The sequence below is a fragment of the Lycorma delicatula genome, chromosome 3, assembly GCF_047948215.1.
Source record: "Lycorma delicatula isolate Av1 chromosome 3, ASM4794821v1, whole genome shotgun sequence".
Lineage (NCBI taxonomy): Eukaryota > Metazoa > Arthropoda > Insecta > Hemiptera > Fulgoridae > Lycorma > Lycorma delicatula.
Genome location: NC_134457.1, coordinates 164,385,392 through 164,412,324, shown reverse-complemented (window position 1 = coordinate 164,412,324; position 26,933 = coordinate 164,385,392). Strand labels below are relative to the sequence as shown.

General features: G+C 27.5%; 1 protein-coding gene across 2 annotated transcripts in view; it reads right to left on the bottom strand.

Moving 5' to 3' along the window:
• LOC142321013 (limbic system-associated membrane protein-like) overlaps positions 1 to 26,933 on the bottom strand; it is a 1,017,196-nt gene that overhangs the window by 625,612 nt on the left and 364,651 nt on the right. For both annotated transcript variants that reach the window (XM_075359008.1, XM_075359007.1), the window contains exon 4: positions 23,394 to 23,555. In XM_075359008.1, the coding sequence (XP_075215123.1) occupies positions 23,394 to 23,555 (162 nt within the window). The remainder of the gene's footprint in view (positions 1 to 23,393; positions 23,556 to 26,933) is intronic.

Genomic DNA, 26,933 nt, shown 5'->3' with positions numbered 1-26,933 from the left:
AGTGGTTTGTAACTTAAAAGTTAACAACGAAAAGAAATGAAATTGAAGACTTCCTAAAGCTAGTTTATTATGTGTATATGTAATAGATTTGGTGAAACATCTGATTACTTAATATTAATTGAAAATTATCATTTAGAGAATATTATTGGGTTTTTCTAGTTTAATTTCTGTTTAATTTTATCTACATTAAAGTTAACTACAGAGGGACTGAAAAATAGACCCTCACAAGAACAACATATACACTGAGGCATACATGTCCGATCTTTAATAAATTGCAAAAAATTCTTATCTTTTAGTTCATTACCCTCTGATATTGTCAGACAATGTTCTCCCTAAGTCGGAGTAGATCATCATTTCGTTTGTTTTTTGTTGCCAACCATTTAATCGATCTTTGGTTTGATTTAAATCTTCTGATCTTAATTTGAGTACGTGCTCTCTAGTTTTCAAATTTTCTCTTTGTTTATATTCATCATCCTCTTTTAATCGATTTATTCGTTCCTTGGTCTTAACGTTTTCTTTCTCTTTATATTTATCATAATCTTTATATTTAAGATTACATTTAATCTTTATATATCTCCTAATCTTTTTATATTTTTTTTGGTTTTAACATTCTCTTCCTTTTTATATTTATCATCTTCACTTAATTTTTTTATTCTTCCTTTGTTCTTAACATTTTCTTCCTTTCTCCTACTCATCTTCTTGTCGTTTTTTTTGAGATATATTTGTTCATGTTATCTATCTTTTCCTTTTATGATTATTTCTTTTTCATTTTTGATTATTCACAAAATAATCCTATAATAAAACTGAATATTTTACACCGTAAGGTTGAAATTAACATTTATAACCAGTATACAGGAGTTTACTAAACGGAAGAGTTTAATTTTTATTAACTTTTATTTATACGACACACCAGGAATCTGAAACATTTGTTAATCGGCAACTCAGAAAGATATGAATAATACTGATTTAGTTATAAAGGGACTATTATACTGAGTAATAAAGGGACTATTAGTTTATCCTAATATTTCATGTAAGATTGTTGGATTAATAATTGTATAAATATTTTATGTTAATGAAAATCAATATTTCAGTAATAGTGTAACTGTCCACTTATTAAATAATTGGAGGATCGTATCTCACTCTCAAATGAAAATAGTTTAAATCATCTGCTGCGAAAAATGTGTATTTGTTATAAGGTGTATAAGGAAATCATGTGGTGTCCATATCAGATTCTTTTTATTATTAATCTTTATTTAACTTTTAAAATTAAGATAATTTGTAAATATGAAAGGAATTTTATATGATTATTAACATTTAATTTTACAACAGTGTAGTCGTAGTATTCTGTTCCAATTCTATGAAAAGAAAATCATATAAAATTTATTGATTGGCATGTAAAATTCCAATTTATGAGTATTATATGTAATAATTTTATGTATTAATGGTTAATATGTGCGTTTATGTCGATGTTCAAAGGCTCTGTTTAACAAAGTTAATAATTTTTTTAACTCATAAATTAAATCGTGCATGACAAAATATTAATAAAAGTTAAACATTTAACATCAATGGGTTACAGAGAATATGTTAGAGAAATGGATGGAGGAAAAATAATTCCAACTTTTTACATGATTACTTAACAAATTTCCATTTAGTAAAAGGAAAACCACATCTCGAGGAACCGTCTATAGAGAAATTAAAGAGCTTCGTTTTGTCAGTAGCTAATTAATATTAGTAGCTCATTTCGATTGTAGATTCATTTTTTTTGAAACCGTGAAAGTTATAAGGGGTCATGTAACTGAACATTTTTCTCTCTTTTATTTCAGCACAGGCTAATGGTTTCATTCTTTAATAAGCATTATTATAATATTCTGTTTGAAGATGTAATATACAAACTAGAAAAACTCTGATTAACCGACCCTTTTTATGAATTAGTTAAGTTGTAAATGTAAAAGTATATTTATTATTAATAGTAAAAAAAACAAATAAAAACATTAATTTACTTAATAACCATGTTAATTAAACTGTGAACATTATAATAAAAATATTTGAACCATCTTCCGTCAGTCATTTATCGTCCTTTAAATCGGTGAATTGAAATATAAGCTTCAAAATATAAATATTTTCTTAGTAACAATTACCTTTTGGTGATTTTTCAATTCAGGGATCTTACTTTTGATTTAAAAAAAAAAATATATATATATATATATAATAAAATATAAAAATATAATTGAATTTAATTCAATTTAAATTTTATGTTAACAGAACATTATTGGGTTACAGGCCAAATTGAATGTTTTCGGTGAAAACCCCTCTTAAAGTGCTATTTGTAATACAGTTTACTTGTGGTTCCTTGATCAGAACTGATTGTAGATACACAATTTGTGAGATAAAAAAAAATATATTTTTTTTCTTTAAATCGATTTTATTTCATATAACATAGTCTTTATACAGAATATCCCATGAAGAAACGGAGAAAACTTCACATGTTTAACTGGTTAAAATAATGAAAAAAGTTCATGTAAATATAGATCTGGAAACCTTTGTTTTCAAATTAAGCTAGCTAAAGATTTCGCCCGGATTTCAGCTGTTCTAACAAAATGAAGCCCTAATGTAATTTTTTTAACCAAAATTAAGGAACAATATTTCTGATTTCTAATGTAATTTGAGTTGTAAAAAGGATAAAACAGGTCTCAGATGTGAAACTGCAGTATGTTTTAAGATATCGACGTAAAACAAGAAACTCGGTGTTCAAAAACAAGTTTTTTTTAGGTTTGTAGTAAAATAGCTTTGTTAAATGATTGTACAAAAGTCATGTAGAGATTTAAGTTCTGAAAAAATTAATGTGAATATAGCCAATAAAGAGTAACGAAAAACTTTAAAAAATCAGTTTTACATTGAAGCAAATCAGACGAAAAATAGACAGAAAATCGTATAACATCAATGGAAGGTAAATCTAATGTTTATTAGGTTCTTTCTGTACCTAATAAAGCCGACATTCTAATAAAAACATTTTTTGTTTACAATAGGTATGTATTTTTTTATTTTATTTTCCCAAGATTTTTTATAGGGTTTTTTACGCAATAAAAATATGATTAACATAAAAGTTAAATATTTTTCTTAGAAACGTTATGTTTGCTCAAAAACTATTGTCAAATAAACTTGAATTAGAAAAATAAACAGAAATTCTAGAGTAACTCGAATGTAGAAGAAAACTTAACGTTTTTCAACTATAAACTCTTCATGATACGAGAATTTAAACCGAAAAGCAGTTCAAACTTCCCCCATTTTACAGCTCTCAGTACAGAATAATTTTCAAAGTTACCCATGATTTTCAAAAAGTTGAACACCCTGATTTACATGAAATCATTTAAGTTTAGTTAATAATATATATATATTGTATCCTAAAACCGAGTTTTATTTGCGTAAAACAAACTTCTTTTTGACAAAAATTAACCTAACCAAGAAACAATTTTTTTTTTGCCCAATCAATGTTCACATAAAATTAACAGTATTTTCGTATTGTCGACCTTAAATCTAACCCGGAGGTCCCGGGTTTGAATCCCGGTCAGGCATGGCATTTTTTATACGCTACTAAATTCCATTTCCATAACCACGCAAAAACTTCAAGCTTACGTGGCGATATCATCAAGCAAAAAAATAAAAAATAAATGAATTGAAATATAAATGAATTAAAAGTAAATAATTTTTAATAGGGATGATGCTCTTGATAAAAGCGATATTAATCAGTCTTGAAGTACATAGAAAATCCTAATTGAAACATTAAAACGATTTATTAAATTGCGAGTATGTATTGATAAAAAATTTAATTATTACACTTTAATATATATATATATATATATTATTTTATTTGAGCTGATATATTTATTATTTTACTAATTTAGAACATAACTGTAATTATACTCAAAATAAAAATGATACGAACAGAAATTTTTATTATATTAATAGAAATGATATTTCTGTTTCTTTTTTCTTAAGTTTCCGGTTTTAACTTGGAATTGATTGAATAATGACGTTTTAGAAGATATGCAATGCAAATCGTTGTTAAATCAGGACCTTTAGGCAGCTACGTTTCCTATTTTTGAGGTAAGTGAACCGGTAGATTGTTAGATCTTTAGATTGTAAAGGATGTTTCACTAATTAGAAGTGAACAGCATAGGACGAATAATAGGCGGGAGACAATATCCAGAAGCAATTAACATTAAAATACAACTATCCCAGCCGAGCACTGACTGACAACATTCCGTACGAGAATGGACACGTTAATCCTCTACGTAACTGAATTTAAAAATAATAAAATAAAACGTGAATTTTATTGTGAAAATCGCGATTTTACAAATTTATAGTGAAAAAACTATTTTAGAACGTATTTAAATTATCGTCCATTCATTAATTATTAAACGTTAAAAGAATATTTTTTAGGCCCTTTTCTATTTACGAAACTTCAAACCTCAGATTAATCAGTATTTAATTAATTATTTTCTTGGGTGTAGTCTGTAGTGATAACAGACATACAGGCCACCCAGAATAAAACAGTATACAGTAAGAAATCTGATTATTTCACTGAAACCTTTCACACTTAAATAAGATGAATGGATGATACTGCTTTAATGTATCAACTAAATAAAATATTATATCAAATTGATTATTTGTTAATAAAGAATTGCTTAATAATTTTCCTAAAATAGTAATTTCAGTAACAGTATTATAAAATATTTTGTAATATTCACTTTATTAAGAAGTAATACATAATCAATACAATAATTTAAAGTAATAGTAGGATAAAACGTACGAATAGGCACACACTCTCTCTCTTCAACTTTTCCTCTTTAACTCATTCTCTCTCTCTCTCCCACTCTCTCTCTTTATATATATATATATATATATATATGAATAAGAAATATGAGTAATTATGGCATCTATTTTGGTATTTCAATACAACTACAAACCTATATTTATATATTGTTAAAAATTTAATAAAACAATTAAGATTAATGCACTGTTAAAATTTCCACTTGATTTCTGCATAGTTTAAGTCTTTTACAAATAATTTTGCCAATTTTTTTGTACTTTCACCTCATTTTCAACGTTTAATAAATTATTAGTCAGTAAAAAGATGAAATGATCATTTTACATGTTTTTTTAAAAACTGAGAAAATTAAAAATTTAATTTAGAAGCATTAGGACGCAGAAAGCAACAAGAAACCACTGCATTAAAGTTGCATGGGGAATCCTTACTACTTCATAACATAATATTGACCTTACTATAAAAGTATACACAGGTAAAGGTCCCCTTTCAAAATTTGGGGAGGGGTACAACAGAGTTTCATGCATACAATGAAGTTCTAGGGAAGGAAGAACAGACAAAAAATATTTATAGAGGGAAGATAAAAAAAAAGTAGAAAGATAAAAAACCATTAAGAATCAGAACAAGGAATGTCTTATAACTAATAAAAAGTGGAAAAAAAAGAATGAGATGATTAAAAACTTACACACCCTTTAGTGATGTGAGATGGAAAAGAAAATGGAGAGATTTCAAGCGGAAATTTCCAGTTTTACTTTTCAGGAGCAGAATGGTCTGGTAGCAATGGATTAGCTATACTGATAAAAACCCACCGAGTTGTCTAGTGGTGAATGTGTCTTCCCAAATCAGCTGATTTGGAAGTCAAGAGTTCTAGCGTTCAAGTCCTAGACAAGTCAGTTACTTTTACATGGATTTCAGTACTAGATCATGGATACCGGTGTTCATTGGATATCTGAATGGTAATTACCGGATGCTAAACAGGAAAAAGAAACAGGTATACTGATAAATAAAAAAAACTAGTGGGAAAAGTATTAAATGTTTACGTGATTAAAGGGTCATGAGTCAGGATGTTGAGGGTAAAGGGAATAATATTACAATATCTTCTATTGTAATAATGCAAGTGTACATGTCACACACACAGATGAAGAATAGAACAGTGTAATGAAAAGATAGAAGAGTTGATTGGAAAAGAAAAGAAGGGAGCATGTATAGTGGATAGTAGATGATTGGAATGGTGTGATTGGAGAGGGAAGGGAGTAAAAGACAGTGGGAAAATTTGGTCTAGAAATTAGAAATGAGAGAGGAAAAAGACTAGTTAGATTCTGTATGGAGAAGGAATTAGTGTTGGGAAACACGCTGTTTGAAAATCATAAAAGAAAAAGATATTATACATGGTTATCCTGAATGAAGAAAGAAAAATATCAAGCTGATTAAGAACAATGTAGATTTAGAAATTGTTAACAAATGCTAAGGCTTATTCAGAAGCAGTTACAAATTCAGATCACAATCTAGTTATGACAGAAGTGAACATTAGGCTCAAAAAAATTGATAGTGACAGGAGAAGAGCTTACTGTGATTTGGGGAAGCTAAATGAAAATGGAAGATACACCAAGTAATGCAAATGGTAAGTGGACGAAAATTAAGAAGAGTTTAAAAGAAACAGCAAAAGAGATGATAGGGTTTAACAACAGTAGCAGAATATGAAACGAGTTAGTTACAAGTAAATGTTAGACAAGATGAATGAAAGGAGAAAGTGGAAAAATGTAGAAACAGAAGAAAGTAGAAAAAAAAATATAGAAGATTGAATAATGAATTAAGAAGGGAAACTGAGAAAGCTAAGGAAAGCTAGCTCAATGAAAAATTTAGTGATAGAAAATTTGGAAAAAGTTACATAAACATGAGCTAATGTATAGAGGCATCAGAAATAGTTTTTAAGGAGAAACAGAGAAAGAAAATGTATCTGAAAAAGACAAAATATGGGAAAACGTTAATGGGAAGGAGAAAATAGAAAGTAGATGGGAAGAATAAACTGCGAATTTATATAGGTTAGGAGAAAAACCAAGAGAAAAGAATATGGGAATGGAAGAAGAGTACAAAATTCATTAAAGATCAAAAAGGGTACAATATGTTAAAAAGTGAAATAAATGAGGCAATTAAAATGATGAGGAAAGGAAAAGCTGAGGGATGTGATGAAATATCAATTGAACTGTTCAAAGCACTCAAGAGACAGGATATTTGTTATTACCAGAACTATGCAATTGAATATTTGAAGAATGAAAGTGGCTGTAGGACTTTCAGGATATGATAATGGTACCAACAGAAAAGGAAAGATATACAAAGAAGTACGAAGACCATGTAGATATTAGCCTAATATCACATGCAGCTAAAGTACTATTAAAGGTTTAAAAGAAGAAGATATACAATAAACTGGATGACAATATTGAGAAAGAACAGTATGGTTTAGAAGAGGGATTGGAATAAGGGATGCTACATGGCTGATAAGAATAATAGGTGAGAGATACACGTAAAGGAGAAGAATGTATGATGCATTTGTCGACCTAGAAAAGGAGTTTGACAGAATTAGATAGGATAAATTACTGTTAATTTTGAAAAAGACTAAAAAAGAGGTGTCTAATAAAAGACCTGTACTATAACCAGAGAATAAAAGTGCGGGTAGGTGATGAAATTACAGGAAGAATAGGGAATGGAAGGGGGTAATATAGGGTTTATGCATGTCACCAACACTGTTTAGTGTTGGTGACATGCATATATGTGGAAGAAATAATTAAATGATCTCTAAATTGGAAAAGAAGAATATAGATTGGGGAAGAAGAATGGAATGCATATGGTTTGCTGACATGGCAGTACTGATGGAGAGCTGAAGTAAATTAAATGAATTGTTTGATGACTTCAATGAAGCTTGCAAAGATCAGGGTATGAGGATCAACAAAAATAAGAAACACTGTATGGTGTTAGATGGAAAAGAGAGGATTGAAATTAAGATAGGAAATGAAGTTTTAGTGTTGGTGAAGAAATGTCAGTACTTAGAAAGCTTTAATCCTGGTAACGCTACATTTATTCTGGAAACGCTGAATAATATCTATAAATAATAATAATTCTCTTCGTGTAAAAATGGAAAAATATTTTTCAAAAACAATGAATCTTCTTTTAAATTTTTACAGTTTTCTGGTACGATTCGTTTAACTCTATCCTTAAATGAAATCTGAACATGAGTTAAATAAATAAGATATAAAATAGAGAGATAATGGATGTAACTTATTTACGTTATTCTTTTTTATAAACTGTAAGTACACAATGAACTACTTTAAGCGATGAACATGTTTAAAAAAATATTCAGTTTTACAAAAAAAACATTTATAAATTTATTTAATATTACATTTAAAACGGATTAAGCATTTAAAGAAAAATTATGTGATTCAAAATAGAAAACGTATTTAGGATGATGCTTTATATGAATATGATGAAATATAGCTTATTATTTATAAATATAGATATATTATACTGCAAAGCTTATTTAAATCTAACGCGAAATACGGTAAATTTGCATTATAAAGTGGTTTTATAAGGGTATAAATTAGCCATTTTCAAGGGATTACTAACCATAAAAAAAAAATGAGTGGAATCATCATTTCACTGGATATTAATATTTTGTAGGGAAGTTAAAACCGGAAGACGGTTAGTGTAAAAGTTTCCTCAGTTGGAAAAATCGTAGAACGAAAGAGAGAGATAATGAGAGATGCAAGCAGATAAATAGAGAAGGAGATGGTTACGGCTAGGAATGGGTAAAGAATTACGTACGGGAAAATCAGAGAGGGTAAGATTCAACTCGTTTAAACGAAAAGTATGATTTTTAATGACTGAAAGATATCCTAAAAATCGTTATCAAAATATAAAGCCATTGCTTTCGTAAAGTATTCAGTTACTCATCAGTGTAAATGTGAGTCAATATCGATTTCAGTTTTAAGATGGGATGCGTCACAAGTTTCGCAAATACTTTTGACATCTCCTCCCTACTTATTTAGAAAAGTACCAAGGGATGACCAAAATTACAGAAAATCCAGATAAAATAATTAATCAAATTAAAATTCTTTACCGTATAAATGCTACACAATATCGGTTTATTTGTAACTCATATTCCACTATAATTATTCGAGTATGATGAATATATTACACAATCATTATTAATAAATCTATAATTCCGTTAAAATTTATTACCGAGCTGACAAATAATTAAAATTATTATTTTAATGATGTTACTTATTTTTGTCATTTACTTATTATTTTCGTCTTAATAGTAGAAGTTCTATAGTTATCAATACCAAAGATTCCAAAGAACATTGGTAAATCAATCACAAATTACAATATTTTGAACTAATACTGAAAACAATTATTTTAAGAAAATTTAACGTCTACTTTTATTGTAAAGTTAAGAAGTAATTCCTCTTTGGTAACATGTCGTTAAAATAATAATAATAAGGAAGAACCTTCTAGCAATTTTCAAAATGTTGTAAAGTGTATAAAATTAATTTTGTTAGATGGTAATAATTTTTAAAAAATAATAAATCTAATAAAAAAATGTTAGTGTATCTATAATGATAATTATAATGACATACCTTTAGAAATCTTTAATTTAAATCAATGCCCCGATATACAGTATACATTTTTCCAACAATTTTCAAGGAAAAACTGATTACCGGTTGCAAAGATACAAAAAACAAAAAGAGAGCAGTGTAACACACACAAATCTTGGACATTCCCTTGATTTCAATGTGTAATTATCTCAGGGGGCCCAAATTTGGAATGATAACTACTTTTCCATCCTGTTGCCACTTGTACAACAAGAGGGGAATTGCAAAATAATAGTTAAAAAAAAAAATTAAGCATAAAATACAAAATCTCTCTGATACAATGATTAATTATGTTAATATCTAAGAGTAATATATATTTAATTTATCGTTTAAATTTAAAGTATAATTTGCTAGGCAAGGTTTAATACTCTAACTCTAATCCTTTTTTTTAAAATTGACGGTTTTATGGAACTTCCAATTGTTTTTCTAATCAGCAACACCTAAACAATTTTAAGAGATCGATCCATAACCGTTTAACTACATAGGGATAATCGGTACCTGAGACGTGAGGAAGTGGAAGGAATCCAATTTTTGTTTGTTTTTGGCATATTGTATCTTATGTTTTCTCATTCAAATACTCATAGAAAAATATATTTTATAATCCTATCCAGATATATTTTTTTATATACTACAAGTTGTTACGAAGATTAAGAAAAAATTGGTAATGAAAAACCATGATTGGTTGAAACAAAGTGCATTGTACTTCAGACGGTTATTTTGTGCTATTTCAAAACCGATAAAAAGTTAACGATTATCTATATAGTAATCAATACAATGTGATTATTCATTAAATTTGATATGGAATATGTAGTTTATACACCCCTTCGAAGTGAAATATAAACGGTCAAAATTTTTACTAGTTTATCATTTATCAAAATAAAACAAATCGTTCTTTATATATTAATGAGTTTCAATGTGAAATTTTTATTTTTAATATTTTAATAGATTAGAGATACAATTTTTCACAGCAGCACTATCTACTTACATAAACCTGATGTTTTTCCTATAAAATGTTAAGAATTAGTTTTTTTTTTTAAATATTTTTTAGTTTCATACTAAACTCAAGCAAATTAACATTTTTAGAAATGTTCTTAAACTATTTAAAGTTAATAAAATTTTTTCGGAAATTAATTTGAAAATTTTCGAGGACTTCATCCTTTGCCATAAGTGTTTTATTTATCAGATGAGGTTGCATTTTAGTAATTATTTTTTGAAACATTAATTGAAGGAAATAAAACGTGATATACCTTTGAATCTAGAGTACCCTTCGAGGTAATAGATAAAAACTGTTATCCTAATGAACGCTGGGTAATTCTGATTGTAATAAATAATAATAAAAATTCTAATAAATAACAGAAAAAGTGTAATTTAATAAAATGAAACAGTAAAATATACAAAAATTAAATATAAAAGTTTGTAGAAGTTCAAAATAAACACTCCAAAATATATGAAGTAAAAAAACACAAAAAAAAACAATTAAAATTAGTTTCTATTTCATAATAAAAAAGAGTGGTAATGCAAGAATTATGTCAGTGTTTGAAGAACAAACCCACATAGCATAATTACACAATGTAAACCCACATATTTACATTTAAATAAAAACTTTTCACAGGGAAATATATCATCACATTTAACAGCACTTTACTTTTTTTTTATTTTTTGTTAAGCAAAAAGATAAGTTGAATGAGGAAAAATTATGCTTTAATTACACTGTCACAGGAATTTAAATATAAATTATAATATTCAATAAAATACTTACTAATTTTCACATAAGAGAAAAAATTTCTTTAAAAATAAGATTTAAAATGTACATATAAGTTTGAATTTTTTTATGTCTAGTAAATTTTATTTAACTTGTAAGTAAAGCAGGAATTAGTTTATAATCTTGAGCAGATTAACCTCTAGAAGTTATTGATATTATAAAATCGTAAAGCCATACGAACGAAACTAACGGATATGCTCCTAAGAAAAAAGGACTTGAACATTATTAAAAAATTGTAACAGAATATCTGTCTGGTGTTGCCTAAAGTTTCAATGTACAGAAAAGAAAATTTAATGTAATTTACCATCTTTAGACAAAATGTTTCTAAACATCAGTTCAAAGAAGTATTCTAGAGATCAACGGATGAACGGGACATTACAGTTTAATTATGCTTACATAATTTGCGAACCTATTCCACTAAATGGATTAAAAAACCCCGTTACAAACTTTGTAAAGAAATAATTTTTCTAACGCTAAAAAATAAAAATAGAACTGAATAATCGTAGCTTTCTTTTTTAAAATTTCGAAAACCATGAAATTCTCATATTTCTTAATTTTTATGCGGCTTAGTGATAATATTTAACTTATCTGTTAATTTACGAATATAATATTTAAAGAGACAAATGTCGAAAGTGGAAGAAATTTATTTAATATAAATTTCAAGTTGGGATCATTGACATAAAAAATGTCAGCTGTTCGAAAAGAATTTCCATTATTATAACCTCTTTTAAATTCATAAGTGGGTTATTCCACTTGAGTTTCTAATTAGGCTCGAAGAAAAGTTTTTAAAAATTTTACCATTTACTGTACTGATTAGCCCTCTTAATAGTAGGGTCATTCAATCTGAAGAAACCAAAAACTATGTATCTCTTTTTCTCAATTGAAAAAGTTTTACTGAAAACTGGTAAAAAAAAAGAAAAAACTGTAAATTATCGGATATTTGTAAGTAATGGAATTAAGATAAAAAATTGATAATAAATTTAAAGAAAAAAACCATTAAAGTTTTTCTTAAACAATAAATACATATGATTTAAGGAATATTTACTTATTTTGAAAATCAAAATAACTTTAGGATGTTATTGCAATATCTTAACCTTCATTTATTGTTTCTTGCGGTAAGTAATGTTTTTTATAGTGTTTATCTTTCAACCATTTGTCAACCTCATTGAAAAAAAATCCAATTTCACACAATCCACTACATCTAATCTGATACTGGCATTTATCAACATTCGTTCTTTATCTTAAATTAAAAATAACGAAGATAAATAAGCAATAGATTATAAATTAAAATTATGTAATAAATTATATAATAATTAATTTTAAATTAAATTATAAAAGATGAAAAGTAATTAAGTAATACGTTCTATTTATGATATGGAAGTATTGTGATAGTATATTTTGATTAATTATTAATTTTTTTTAATACAATCATATTATTTGAAAACCTCCAACAAAATAATTAAAATTGTTATGTATAAGAATTTTTTTTATAACAATTTTTTTTAATTATATATATATATATATATATATATATATATATAATATGATGTGGACACCTCCTTAAATTACGCCTATTAAATTACATATACACATTCTTTGCTGCACTTTAAACTTACTTCTTTTAAGATTGAGATACGATCCTGCAATTCTATAATAAAGTGGACAGTTACAAAACTGCTAAAATATTAGTTTTTATTAACATCAAGTATTTATACAATTATTAATTCAACAATCGTACCTGAAAAATTAGGATAGAGTAAAAGTTCCTTTATTACTCTTTAAGTAAATATAAGTCTTACTATCTATGATACAACACTTACAATATTACAATATTGAAATACAATACTTTAAAATTATTATGATCAATATCAATATTTTTAAATTATTATGATGTAACCATCAATAAAAACGAATAATCAGATATTTCACCAAATATGATGTAGATATCACGTGACTTATTTGTACACCTATTAAGTTACATATACACTTTTTTTTTTTTTTTTAATTAAAAGTACCTAAAATTATATTTCATTAATAACTTTTGATATTTTCTGGTTTTATTTTATTGTTATTATTGAATTATTATTTATTGTAAAAATGTTTCACAATCAGAGGTTAATAATTATTAATAAATCAGTATATTTAAATTAAAAAAAAAGGAGATAAAGTCTCATTCGAACCGATGTGTCTTCCATTTGTAAGGTTAACAAATTCCATTAATTAAACTTTGGAACCCATAACCTGGAATATAACTCTGAAACCCATGAAAATATGTACACTTATGATATATCTTTCAAAAGCTCTCAACGACGACTTACTGCAATTAAGAAAACGTCCAAAATTCAAATGTTTTGGATTTAGCAGTCCTAAATCCAAAATTTCAACATCCTACGGGTAATCGTTTTTGATTTATGCGAGTTACATACGTACATATGTACGTACCTACAGATGTCACACCGAAACTAATGAAAATAGATTCAGGGATGGTCAAAATGTACATTTCCGTTGAAATCTGAAAAGCGAAATTTTTTTTGCGATGATTGTAATACTTCGTACAAGGAAGTACAATGGATGTTTGTTTGTTTGTCCAGTATGAGTTCCTATACAACTCATTCGATTGCGATACAATTTTGGTGCGTTTCTGTGCACACACCAGCGGTGACGTTGGGGGTCGAGATATTTCGATCAATATCTCTCTCTCTCTATAAATGCTATAAATAATATATAAACATAAATATTTCTATTCGATATCTCGACGAAACCGCTAGGTGGCGGTTGGGTCGAGATAATTCGAAAAGTTGTATTTATTGTTCACCTATTTTATCCGCGTGATATCTTTTCATCTTAACTACTTCTGGAGTAACATGATCATGCGTCCGGGGTCGGGGATGTAAGATGACTCCTTCAGTATCTCGAACTGCTTCTTCGTAGGATCATCATGGTATCTCTGAGGGACAATCTCATTCGGGAAAGGGGGGAGGCCTCGGTCTCCCGCTTACGATGATCAAGTTGGGACTTCCTTGCAGTACCTTTCTCTCCGTTGGGGGGAAAGAAAGACCTAGTTCCGGTGGTGGATCCTTTCGGGGGTTCCCTGATTAGAAATATGGTGCCTAAAAGACCAAGTCTCGGCTATCTGGCGGGGACTTTGTTCCCGACGAAGTAGTTATCGAGGCTATGGCACTCCTCGGAGCTGAGTTTATGTTTAGTTGCTGATCCGGCTCCGGGTGGCGGGGTAAAAACTACTCCTGGAGAACTCTTTTGACGCCTTGGGTTTATTATCACTCATGTAGCACGATAGTAGAAAATATAAAACGAAATATAATTAAAAATCACTAAATCGATCAAATTTGGTCCATTAAGTAGGTAACGAAAGTGTGTTAAAAAGTAAAATTAATATTAATGAAGAAGATTAAACTTTAAAATAATATAATGATCAGTTAACAGGTCAAGATTAAGAATAACTTGTACAAACTAGTCATACCTCTGCGATAACCAGAAAAACAACAAACACGTCCGTTCGCCTCGACAGCATATGAAAATATTAACAAATAGTAAATAAATTTATTGTGAGTAAAAGGCGTAAGAGTTTTTATTTATTTTTATTTCTGATATATATGTACCTCTGTACCGGCTACCCAGGTAGAACAAAACTATTTGTTAAAACCAAGTATTACCAAGTATCATAAAAAAAATGGAATAGACATAACATACATCGATTGAATTAATATAATTTTTTTTATTGTAACATAAATTGTTCACTATTAAAGCGTTTTTTAATACTAACTTTTTTCCACTGTAAATAGTTGTCCCATTATTACTGACAGCCGGCAATTCCTTAAACGACACATGTTGAATAGAAAAGACAAAGGCAACTTGTGTGCAAGAAAAAGGGATAAATCGGGGTTCATGAAACAAGGAAAGCTGAATGTCCCTTTATTCTAAGTCACATTATTTACCTCTTATAAAAATATTTTATTCTTAACTCCTAGGTATTTCGACTGATAAAAACCGTTTTTAAAATATTTGTGTGTATCTTTAAATCACAATCCCCATTGTTAAATCACAATCACAATATGTGTATATTTAAATCACAAAAGTAATTAATAATGTATATATTTAAATCACGAAAGTTTAGTGATTATTTTTTTAATTATTATTAATGCACTAGAAATATTAAATAATATTTGCATTATTAATTACTATTACTTTACGTATAACTGCTATTTCTATATAATAATTTCAATTGAAACTTAGAATTCCACTAAACTATTTAATACATCGCTTTTTATATGAGTATTACAAAATAAATATATTTCCAATAATAATTAACTACGTTTTCATAATATATTTAAAATATTATTTCTGGTCAAATTTATTTCTTAAGTTCTTATTTAAACTAAAAGGTCGTCCGTAATTATTAGAACCTCAAAGTAATATTTACCGGTTGTCAAACTAAGCAGCTCATGGAATTTCATGTTAAAAAGTCTAACAGAATCATTATGATTGAGTCTTGCCCGTTTTATATATATTGTATGTACGTATAAACATAAAAATTTATATTGAAAATGGCTCTCTCTCTCTCTCTCTCTCTCTCTATATATATATATATATATATATATATATATACATGTGTGTGATCTTTTTTTTACCTCAAGGGAGAGACTAATCTGTGTCTTCATTGCTTGTCCCAGTTATACCTACGTAATATTTAGAGAGATTATAAACAGAATGGTTTTATATTTTCAGTATCGGTTTAGAATTTATTATATTTCCATATCAATGAATTAAAATTGCATTTAACTATACAATTTTAAAATACTTCAAAGCTAACTGAATATTATGTTTGAAAATAACTGTTGCAAGTTTATATACGACATTGTATTCGGCTTAAATTGAAAGCCATCAGGAAACCATACATTTTCTTAATTAGAATACAAGGCTTAGGATGCATATAATTTATAAGAGTAGCTGTGCCTTTTTCGAGTGTTACTATGTTCATACATTATATCGCCAATAACCATCCGGTTATCATACTACAAGCGTATAAATTATGGTTCAATGTATTGATCCTGATGCTAGTTAAATTTAAATTAAAAAATAGCACGTCTTTCTTTAAGTATCCGCAGTTTTCCGACATTATGTTGACATTTTATTCAAATATATCAGAAAGTGGAACTTTTTTACATTTTGTAATCCGTTTTCAAAATTTCAGTTATAACGTAAGAAAAAATATGACTTTCTAGTTTAAAAATAAATCGGTTAGATTAAATTTAATATATTTTTTAAATAGAAACATTATTCAAAATTTGCAATCCGTTTAATAAAACGTCGAGGTAGAATTTATAAAAAATAATAACAACAAAAAAAAATTAGAAATTATATTCGTTTAACAAGCAAATTTGATTGTTACAAAAGAAAAAAAATGTAATTTTTGTACGACAAGAGTTTTTTTTTTTTCATTTAACCTCAGGAACCACCATTAGGTATTGCTTCAGAGGATGAGATGAATGATCTGTAGCGTTTGTGAAAATGCCATGCCTGACCGGGATTCAAAGCCGGGACCTCCGGATGAAAGGCCGAGACACTACCACGCGAGCCACGGAGGCAGGAACGACAAAAGTGTTATATATAAATAACTTCACATCTGAAATGGTTTTAAATATCGTTAAATATAATTTTAATTCATTGATACGTAAATATTATAAATTCGAAACCAAAACAGTAAATTAATTGAAAAGAAATTATTATTATTATTTTAAATACAAAAACTATATACATAATAATTTTTAGTGTAAAAAAAAACCTTTTATGTTGGCCCGCTATAACCATGTTTTCTGACATTATTATTTGCCATTTGCCATCTGACATCTTTTTTTTGTTGTGCTTCGTTCGTGTCATGACAGATGATGCATTTTATTAATATTGCTTTTGAGGTGGGTTGTACTATCTTTGGATGGATTGCAGACAGTTACTCTTAGCCAAACATTTTACTTATAATCAATCCTTTTGGCCACCGATTGTAAAAATAAATTGCTCAAAAAAAAAGTTATCATATCTATTAAACAAATCGTAATTTATACTGGTATAAAAAAAATATAATGAATCTTGCTGTTAGTTTAAAGTTACCACAATTTCATTATAATTAATAAAATAATAATAATAATACCCTTGAATAACGAAATATTCGGATTTGTAATAGTAAACTAATTAACAATTTGTTCTAGAACTAAATTATCAAGTTGTAGCAAAGACCCTCTCAAAGCATCAAAAGCATCACTGGACCCCTGCCCAGTGATGCTTTTGATGCTTCCCTAAGGAATGATTTAGTTGAATGTTTCAGTACAGAAGAAAAATTACAATTTTCCGTTAAAAGTTCCGTTAAAAATTATCATCGGTGGATAAAAGGCTATGTAGGGCAAAACTTAACAAAATTCGTGGTTTTCTTAGAGCGTACTTTTCTATTAGGTAATCTAAAAAATAAAACTGAAGTACAAACTACCTTTATTTCTAGATAAATATGTTGATCTATCGGTTATGTGCATATGCATTTAAAATAAACTTATCAAAGATAAAGAATTCAATTTCTATTTTCAAAAAGAAGTATTAATGCAATTAAGTGTAATTAGATTAATATATATAAATATACATTAATCTATTATATTATATATATATAGGAGTGATTCTCACCGGCGCTTTCTAAACTCATTCTACTAGCAAAAATAATGGAAAATTTCATATAAACATGGGTCCGGAAGCGCTCCGTTAGCGAATTAGGGCTAGTGAAAGATTTCGTCCTGATTCCTAGACAGAGTAAAATTAAACCATACTGAAATTATATAAACACAAATTATGGTTTTTGACGTGAAAAATGAAATAAAACAGGTTTCAGAAACATATCTCCAGTAGTTTTCATAATATTTTAAGTAAAATAGAAAAATATGTTGTCTCAAACACGTTTTTAACGTTTGTAATAATAAAACTTGGTTAAATGACTAATAGATGCGTAAAATTTATTATAATAACGTGAAAAGTATATAATTTTCAAAAAAAATGTATAACAAGTTTTCTAATATCATTCTATTATTACTTAGGAAGAAGGAATTAATATAGAAACGTAGCTGAACTATGATGTTTTGTAATATTTAAATGTAAGAATAAAAAAAAATAAAAAAAATAAAGTATCCACTTTATTTTTATAATGTAATGTTAAATCACTTAGATGTACCAAACACGGTGGAGATGAAAAAAATCACTTCGATCATTCATGTATTTGACAAAATAACGATGTATTTTCTAGAATAAAATGAATCCTTTTAAAAGAATACAGTATCATGGGCACACAAATATGAAGTCCATATAGAAAAAAATTACCAAAATAAAAACCGAAGTAATGCAAATTAAAGCGTATTACAACGAAAATATTTTATTTAATGTATACGTATGTATTAGTATATTTTGTGATATTGTAAACAGAAACCATTAATTTAAATAAAAGTTTACTTTTATGATCAAAAAATGTTCTCGTTTGCGTAGGTACAAAAAATACAAAGATTATATTTTTTTCACAGTAAAGATCTTTTTGATGTTTATTTTTATTTAATAACTTAAAACATTTTATAATTTACAAACTGTGTCCTTTGAAACTATTGAAAAAAAGAGAAAATAATAATACACCATTCCATCAATTCAAAAGATTTTATTTTACAACTCCATTTTTAATTAATAAAACATTCTCTTCTTAATTAAGAAAATAAAACCTAGGATAACTGATCGTTAAAAAATGAATATTAATTATCAAACATAAAAAAAAACAAGTATAATGATCAAGATATACTTTCGTTTCTTTCTAATCAATCTTATTATTTACTGAAAATTATCATGTCTGTAAAATGTAATAAATTTTCTTTCCATTTTATATATACAGAGTGTACAGAAAGTCTGGAAACGGTTTATTTGAAAAAACCCTGAGTGTAACTACGTTACCAGAATATATTAAGTTGATAACTGTATCAAATAATGAACTCTTTCTATTATTTTTACGAGTAGAATAGGTTATGAAAGTCCGAGAGAACTTCGTGATACACACTGTATTTATATATACTCGTATATCTATTTATTAATAATAGGATTTCTTGGTGTTGACGAATTGGGAAAGTAAATTAACAGGTTGGGTCTTGCTTTATAATTGAAGAAATCGTTGTTAGTCGATTCTATTGTTCTGATTAGTGAATCAAATAGAGTCCGCAACGGTCATGATAGAAATTCCCGGACAAATTAAACTAGATACAAGTATGACGTTAGTGGCGACTTCGTGCTATAAAATAAAACAATGCTCTAGGTCTGTTTTATTCTATGAAATACGATTGCATCAGTAATCTTTACATTAAAACTATTTGACTAGAGTACAGGAGTGTTTGAATAAACAAATAAAAATCCAATAATGAATTAAATACAAACATAATTGCAAAAAGGTTGGGAATAGTATAATATCGTAGCATACTTCAATATAATGTTCCCATAATAAAAGTCTATATAAAATTAACTGAATGAAAAAGTAGAGGATTTAATTGAATTATTGCTCCACATTTTCATAGTGTAATTTGAATAAGAAATGAAATAATCTGGGGCATAGAATTATTAATTTGACGTTATTAAAATGTCGTACTTTTATCTTTGTATTACATCCAATCAATTTAAAGGTAGGAATCACTAGAAAATACATAAGCATACAAAAAATAACAATATTTACGCTTTAAGTGGAATAAATATCATAATTAAATATATACGTATCTTTAAAATCTTACTGATAATATTACTTAACTTAATTTTTGTACTTTCATTAAAATTTATCATCAATATGAAAAGAAACAAATGTGGCAAAATTATTATAAAAATTTATCGAGATTTAGTCATAGAAAAATTGACCTATTTTCTAATAATAAAGATAAAAATTGATTTTTTAGAGAAATAAAAAATAAATAAATTAGATTTATTTAATTATAAGATTTTTTTTTACTTTTTATTTATTTATTCAATATAATGTTCCCATAATAAAAGTCTATATAAAATTAACTGAATGAAAAAGTAGAGGATTTAATTGAATTATTGCTCCACATTTTCATAGTGTAATTTGAATAAGAAATGAAATAATCTGGGGCATAGAATTATTAATTTGACGTTATTAAAATGTCGTACTTTTATCTTTGTATTACATCCAATCAATTTAAAGGTAGGAATCACTAGAAAATACATAAGCATACAAAAAATAACAATATTTACGCTTTAAGTGGAATAAATATCATAATTAAATATATACGTATCTTTAAAATCTTACTGATAATATTACTTAACTTAATTTTTGTACTTTCATTAAAATTTATCATCAATATGAAAAGAAACAAATGTGGCAAAATTATTATAAAAATTTATCGAGATTTAGTCATAGAAAAATTGACCTATTTTCTAATAATAAAGATAAAAATTGATTTTTTAGAGAAATAAAAAATAAATAAATTAGATTTATTTAATTATAAGATTTTTTTTTACTTTTTATTTATTAAAATTTAGTAAAACTATAGCTTATTAGCTTGTTAAACCAGAAATAAATCTGTAAAAACTGCAACTTAAGCATGTAAATTCAATCATGGCAGTCATCCCTATTTTAGTTACAAGCATATAAAGTACTCTACCCAGTACAATACGATTTAGGTAGAAATATATTTCCATATTATTATAATTTACTAAAAATAATAATAATAATAATAATAATAAAAATAAAGATTGATCATGTCAGAAAGTTAAAAAAAAGATACAAAATATTATAGAAATTCATTACTTATCTAAGGAACGGTCTTCAAAAAAAAGAGAAGAAAAAAAAAAGTCCAACGGTATAACATTTCTTTTATTAACTTAAAACAAACAATAGTAACATTTTCATCAAGTCTAATCCCCTTTGAAACAAATCAGCATTTCAATATCTCCTGAATCCCTCATACAGGCTTTTTTCTTTTTTTATTATAACGTTACAGTAACTTTACAATCTGTTCAGAGTTAAAATTGAACAACAAGTAAATAAGCTATATGTGGAATGAACATTAAGAAGCTATAGATCCAGTGATTAGTAACTTAAAAGTTACAACGAAAAGAAATGAAACTGAAGAGGACTTCGTTAAGCTGGTTTATAAAACCACTTAATTTAATCGATATGTCAAATCAAGAATATTGTTTCTCATTAATGTTGAAAAATCGCTGATAGTGTTGTCCAATAGACTGACTGCCATATAATTTGGATGCCGATCCAAACGATTTTGATATCGTTGACAGATCAGAGAGATTTCTTGCCTAACGGTTCGTAATTTAAAATCATTATATAGAAGGTTATTGCTTTTGTATCAAGGTATGTTTAACATTTTTTTTGTTTTTTCTGATAACGTTCAAGTATGCCAATATTGGAATTGCTTGCTGTACCTCACAATTCAAGCTCTTATGTCCAAATTGGTTTCAAGATGGATTTATAAATCAATAATTTATTTTCTATTGAGAACCGAGATCTGTGTCTTATTACACAGATTATATCATACAGATTAAATAAAAAATTGAATCCATAAATACATAGTAGTAAGTTAAACTAATCCTGAGGTAATGAAGATAAATGAAATGCGAAATTGAAGATAAATGAACCAAAAGTTAAAGAATTGACATTAATTATGGTTTCCTTGTAATCGGATATATTTTATAAAAAATTATCTTATTTTCTTTTTTATTCATTTAATTTAATCGTATCAACACCGATTTAATTTTTTTTTAATTGTACTGAATACCACATAATTCAACCGGCAAAAAGTTCCTCATCTACTGAATTTTTATATTTTTTATAATAGTCGCTTTAGTCTAAAATTACTAAACTAAAGCTTACAAAATTTAATATATATAAATATGTCTTTAAAAAAAAAATCCAAAAATATTTAAAGTAAACCTATCAAAAACAAATATATTTGTTTTGAAAAGAAACGTTGAAATTTTTACTGCATTATTTCTTTAAACTAATAAATATATTTAACCAAACCATTTTTAGTTTAATATTTTACTCAAAATGTAATTGATCCTAGTTACAAACACTGCGCATTAATAAAAAATTAATTCACAAGAAACTCAAAGTAAACACTGTCATTTTAATAAAAAAGAAAAAAAGAGAAAATGGTGGGAAAAGAATTATACTCGTGCTTCAAATACCCTTGAGCTATCGCTTTATAATATAATATTCTTAGCTAACTTCCCTAATTAATTTTCGTTAAGAATCCGTCGAAAATCAAAATTAAATCAGACACTGATTTATTGTTTGTTGTTAATGAACAATCATATCCTATCATTCATTAACAATCATATTGTAAAAATCCAATTCTAAGCAATAATGAAGGAATAAATAAAACATTTCATACTAATTCTGTAGGCAATGTAGCTATCGTTTTGTTTAAAAGGAACTTTTATTAAAATTATCTAAAAAAAATGCAATTCCTGATCTGCCCAGAAACTTCATCAAAAACATAATTAAACGTGATTAAAAAGGTGTACATTGAATTTTGCATGATAAAATAACAAATATATATATATAAATTGGTCGATAGTAATTCTTTTTACTGATTTCTATTCTTTAGAAGTAATAAAAAGTGAACGAAACATTTCAACAAAAATAATTACATAGTAAGCTACAACAATTTTAGAATTCAAAAACCTGGAAAGAAACAATTATACACTATATAAAATATCCCATTATACTGAATAATTTATAAAATTTTCTGAAATAACTTTTATGAACTTGAAACATTTTTCAGCTTTTGTCATTCTGGATTGTAAAGTCTTCGGAAGCAGAAAAATGGGAAAAATGAAAACTTATATGAGAATTAAAATAAGATGTAAAGAAAAAAACAATATTTTAAGTATATAAATGGTGATGAAAAAACTCATTTAAAGGATTATTAAAACCATCGCATATTACAAAATAAAATTCCAAAAAAAATTGTTATTGAAACTTTTAATATGAGAATTTTTTTTTTTTCTTATTACACAGTAAAATTCATAAACAAATTCTTAAAACAAAATGAGATATTTAGATATTTTTAATAAATTATAAAAACAATAATAAAAAAAAGATTTTATTTACCTGACATTCGTATGTTCCATTATCTCGTTTTTGGACGTATTTAATCTGCAGATTCCAGTCGTCAGAGTTATCAGAGTGCACGACTTGGAACCGCTCGTCGTTGGTATATGTCAGGACGCCAGATGTAAGAATGTGCCAGTCTCTACGTCGCACCCACGATACCTAAATAAATAAAAAATCATTTTAAATTAAAATTCCTTTGACAAAGAATGAAAAGTTTAATTTTTATTTCTCTTATACTTGTTTTTATTTAAAATTAGCACTAACAAACCATAATTAAACTTATGGTTTACTACGATGAAAAATAAAATAAATACGTAGTTATGGTATACAACGATGAAAAATGTATACACACATATATATATATATATATATATATATATATATACACACACACATATATATATAAATATATATATATATATATATATATATACACTCACGTAATATTAACTTTTTATCTGAAATAAAAAAAAACCTTGAAATATTTCTTGTAATATATATTTTTCTTATTTAATCATACATTCATTCTATATATTTTCTTAAATTAAATAAGCAAATTTCTAATTTTTCCTGAACACATATATATAAATCAACAATGTAGCAGGAATTTTGACTATTTTGCTAGTAAATAAGACACTATTTAGTAATTTGTTGCTAGATTGAATACATTTAACACAACATAATAGAAAATTAATAAAAAATAATACTCTAAATATATGATGGGCATTTAATAATTAAAGGCATAAATTGTCTGGAGCTAAAACGGTTTATTTAATCAACGTGGGATTTTTTTAATTTTTCAACATAATCTCCAACTACATTAATACACTTGTCCGATCTCTGAATCAGCTTATTTATGTCTGTTGTAAAAAGATTTTTGCCTTATTGTCGGTGCCAATTTAAAATTTTTCCTTTGACGTCATCATTGCTACAATAAAACATCACGTGCCGTTCCTTGAGTGGACCAAACAAGTGAAACCAAGGGCTCTGTCAAGATTGTGCAGCGCGGGGTGAGGTAGTACTTTCTTATGCAATTTTATACTGGTTTCTTATGTTGTGCTGAGGGCCGGGCGTTATCGTGAAGTTGAATGATTCCTTTGCGCCGAGATTCCAGGCGTTTTTCAACAATTTGTTGATAAGTATATCACAGTAGTATAAGTTGTTTATTGTTAGCTGATATTTTAAAAAATCGACAAAATCTGGGCCTTTTGCGTCCCAAAAGGTTGTCATCATGATTTTACCTGCTGATAGTTGGGTTAGGAATTTTTCTTGACAGTTTTGACTTGAATATTTCTACTCCATGCTTTGTCTGTTTGATTCCGGTTCATAATAGTAGATTTATGTCTCATCACAAGTTTGAATACTGTGCGTAATCACTTTCCTGCTGATATTGTTCTTTCAGGTCTGTGCGTAAAACCATTACCTTCCTGCTGATATTATTGTTTCAGGTCTGTGCGTAAAAGCATGACCTTCCTGCTGATATTGTTGTTTCAGATCTGCGCGTGCACTTGCGAAGTATTCTCTCTTTACGGTGATCTGTCAACTCTCATGGAACGCTCTTGCGCTTGTTTTACGGTACTTGAGCTTGTTGGTGATAATGACATGAATTGTACCATCACTTACCTGTAATCTTTCAGCTATAATCCCAACTAAAATCCGTCGGACTTCTTGAATGAGAGAACCTTTGCGAGTTTCAAGCACTGGAGTTGAGACTTCATTTGGACATCCAGAACGGTGCACGTTAATCACTGAAGTTCGACCATCTTTGAATGTTTCTACACACTTGTAAATCTCTACGGTTCGTACAACTTTGGTCATATTGTTTACTCATACGACAGTAAATATTAACCACTTTTACACTTTCAGAAAGCAAAAAACGAATCACAGCACGCTGTTCAACTAATTCGAAAACTTCAAGAGGACTTGCCATCGTAAAATAAATTCTTGAGTTTATAAATAAAACAATATTATCCAAGCAGTTGATCATAAGACATCACAGGATTAGCAATTTACTCTTCTAAAAGTATCATAACCCTGTTATCAATTGTTTTGGCATTACAGCTATTTTTTTTAAAGATATTGTTGACGATTCGAGGTGAAATTTCATATACTTCTAGGGTACCTAGATGTTTACTTAAAAATAATTAACTTGATCTCTCAATCCATTTCAAAATGGCGGTCATGTAAACTTTTTAATTGTTAATATCTTTGCAACCGCTGTTTTTTAAAAAATAAATGTTAAGCGTTTAATGACAAAGAAAATGACATCTTATTTATTCAAATCCTTTCAGAAATAATACAGTTATGGCAAAAATTTTTGTAGTGAATCAATCTAGACTAAAAAAAAACAATTTGGATTTCCTCCGAGTAAAATTAAATAACTGGATACGATCTCAACTAGAATAGTTTTATTAATGTTATCATGTAATAAAATATAATAATTTACTAATATTGAAAATATTAGAGTAAAATAAAATGCTATTAAAATCATTAAAATATTTTGATAATAAATAATATTAATAATTTCAAAAAAATTATTTAATTTATTTTTCCACAGGTACATTTTAGCCATGTTTTAACATTTTAATATGCTACAATATTTAGCAATTTTCGTAAAGTTTGGGTAATAATTTTTAATTTTAGTAAACGATTTTTAACAGAATTTTTATCCATAATTTTTTGGTACCGGGTGATTCAAAAAGGGCTTCACAAATTCAAAAGAATACAAAAATTTATTGAAATAACTTACAAATTCGGTTGAGATCTCATTTCATAGAAAAACTTATGACGTTTGTCACCCGATACTTACTTTGGTTCTATATGGCTTCCATTTTTAATGCGTCATACATCCCACCTGAAGTCGATTTAATTCCAGACTGTAGCCAGCAAGTTGGACATTGCCTATGCAGTTCCGACATTAATTCAAATTCTTAACTGAAAAAGCTCAGTAGGCAAAGATAATACATAAACTCGATCTTTAATGAAACTTCACAAGAAAAAATGTAGCACGGTCAAACCTGGGGAGCGAGGTGGCCAAGCTTCACGATCGATCAACTGACCTGGAAATCGAAAATAAAAAAAACCTCGGTCTTCTAGGCGGTACTGAAGTGGTGCCCGTCTTCCTGATAGCAATGCCGTCCGTCCATCATGGTCATCATAGTCTAACTGAGGAATTAGAAAATTTTTAAATGTGTCCAAAAAAAACGATACCATTTACGGAAAAAATTGCCTCCTGGAAAAAGAACGGGCAGTTCTGAATGGAAGAAGAACAACCTGATTCAACAAAGGTTTGGTTCCAACAGTAAATTGTATGCGTACTAGGAGGTTACCTACCGTACTTTCAACGAAAATTACGTTGAATTGTAATTGTTGACTGAAAATCGTGAAATCAAAACATATGAGCACGGTCCGTCCCAGTTAATTTTTTTTTTTTTTTTTTATTAACTTCCGGAACCACCGATAGGTATTGCTTCAGAGGATGAGATGAATGATTTTTACCGTGCGTGATACTGCCATGCCTGACAAGGATTCGAACCC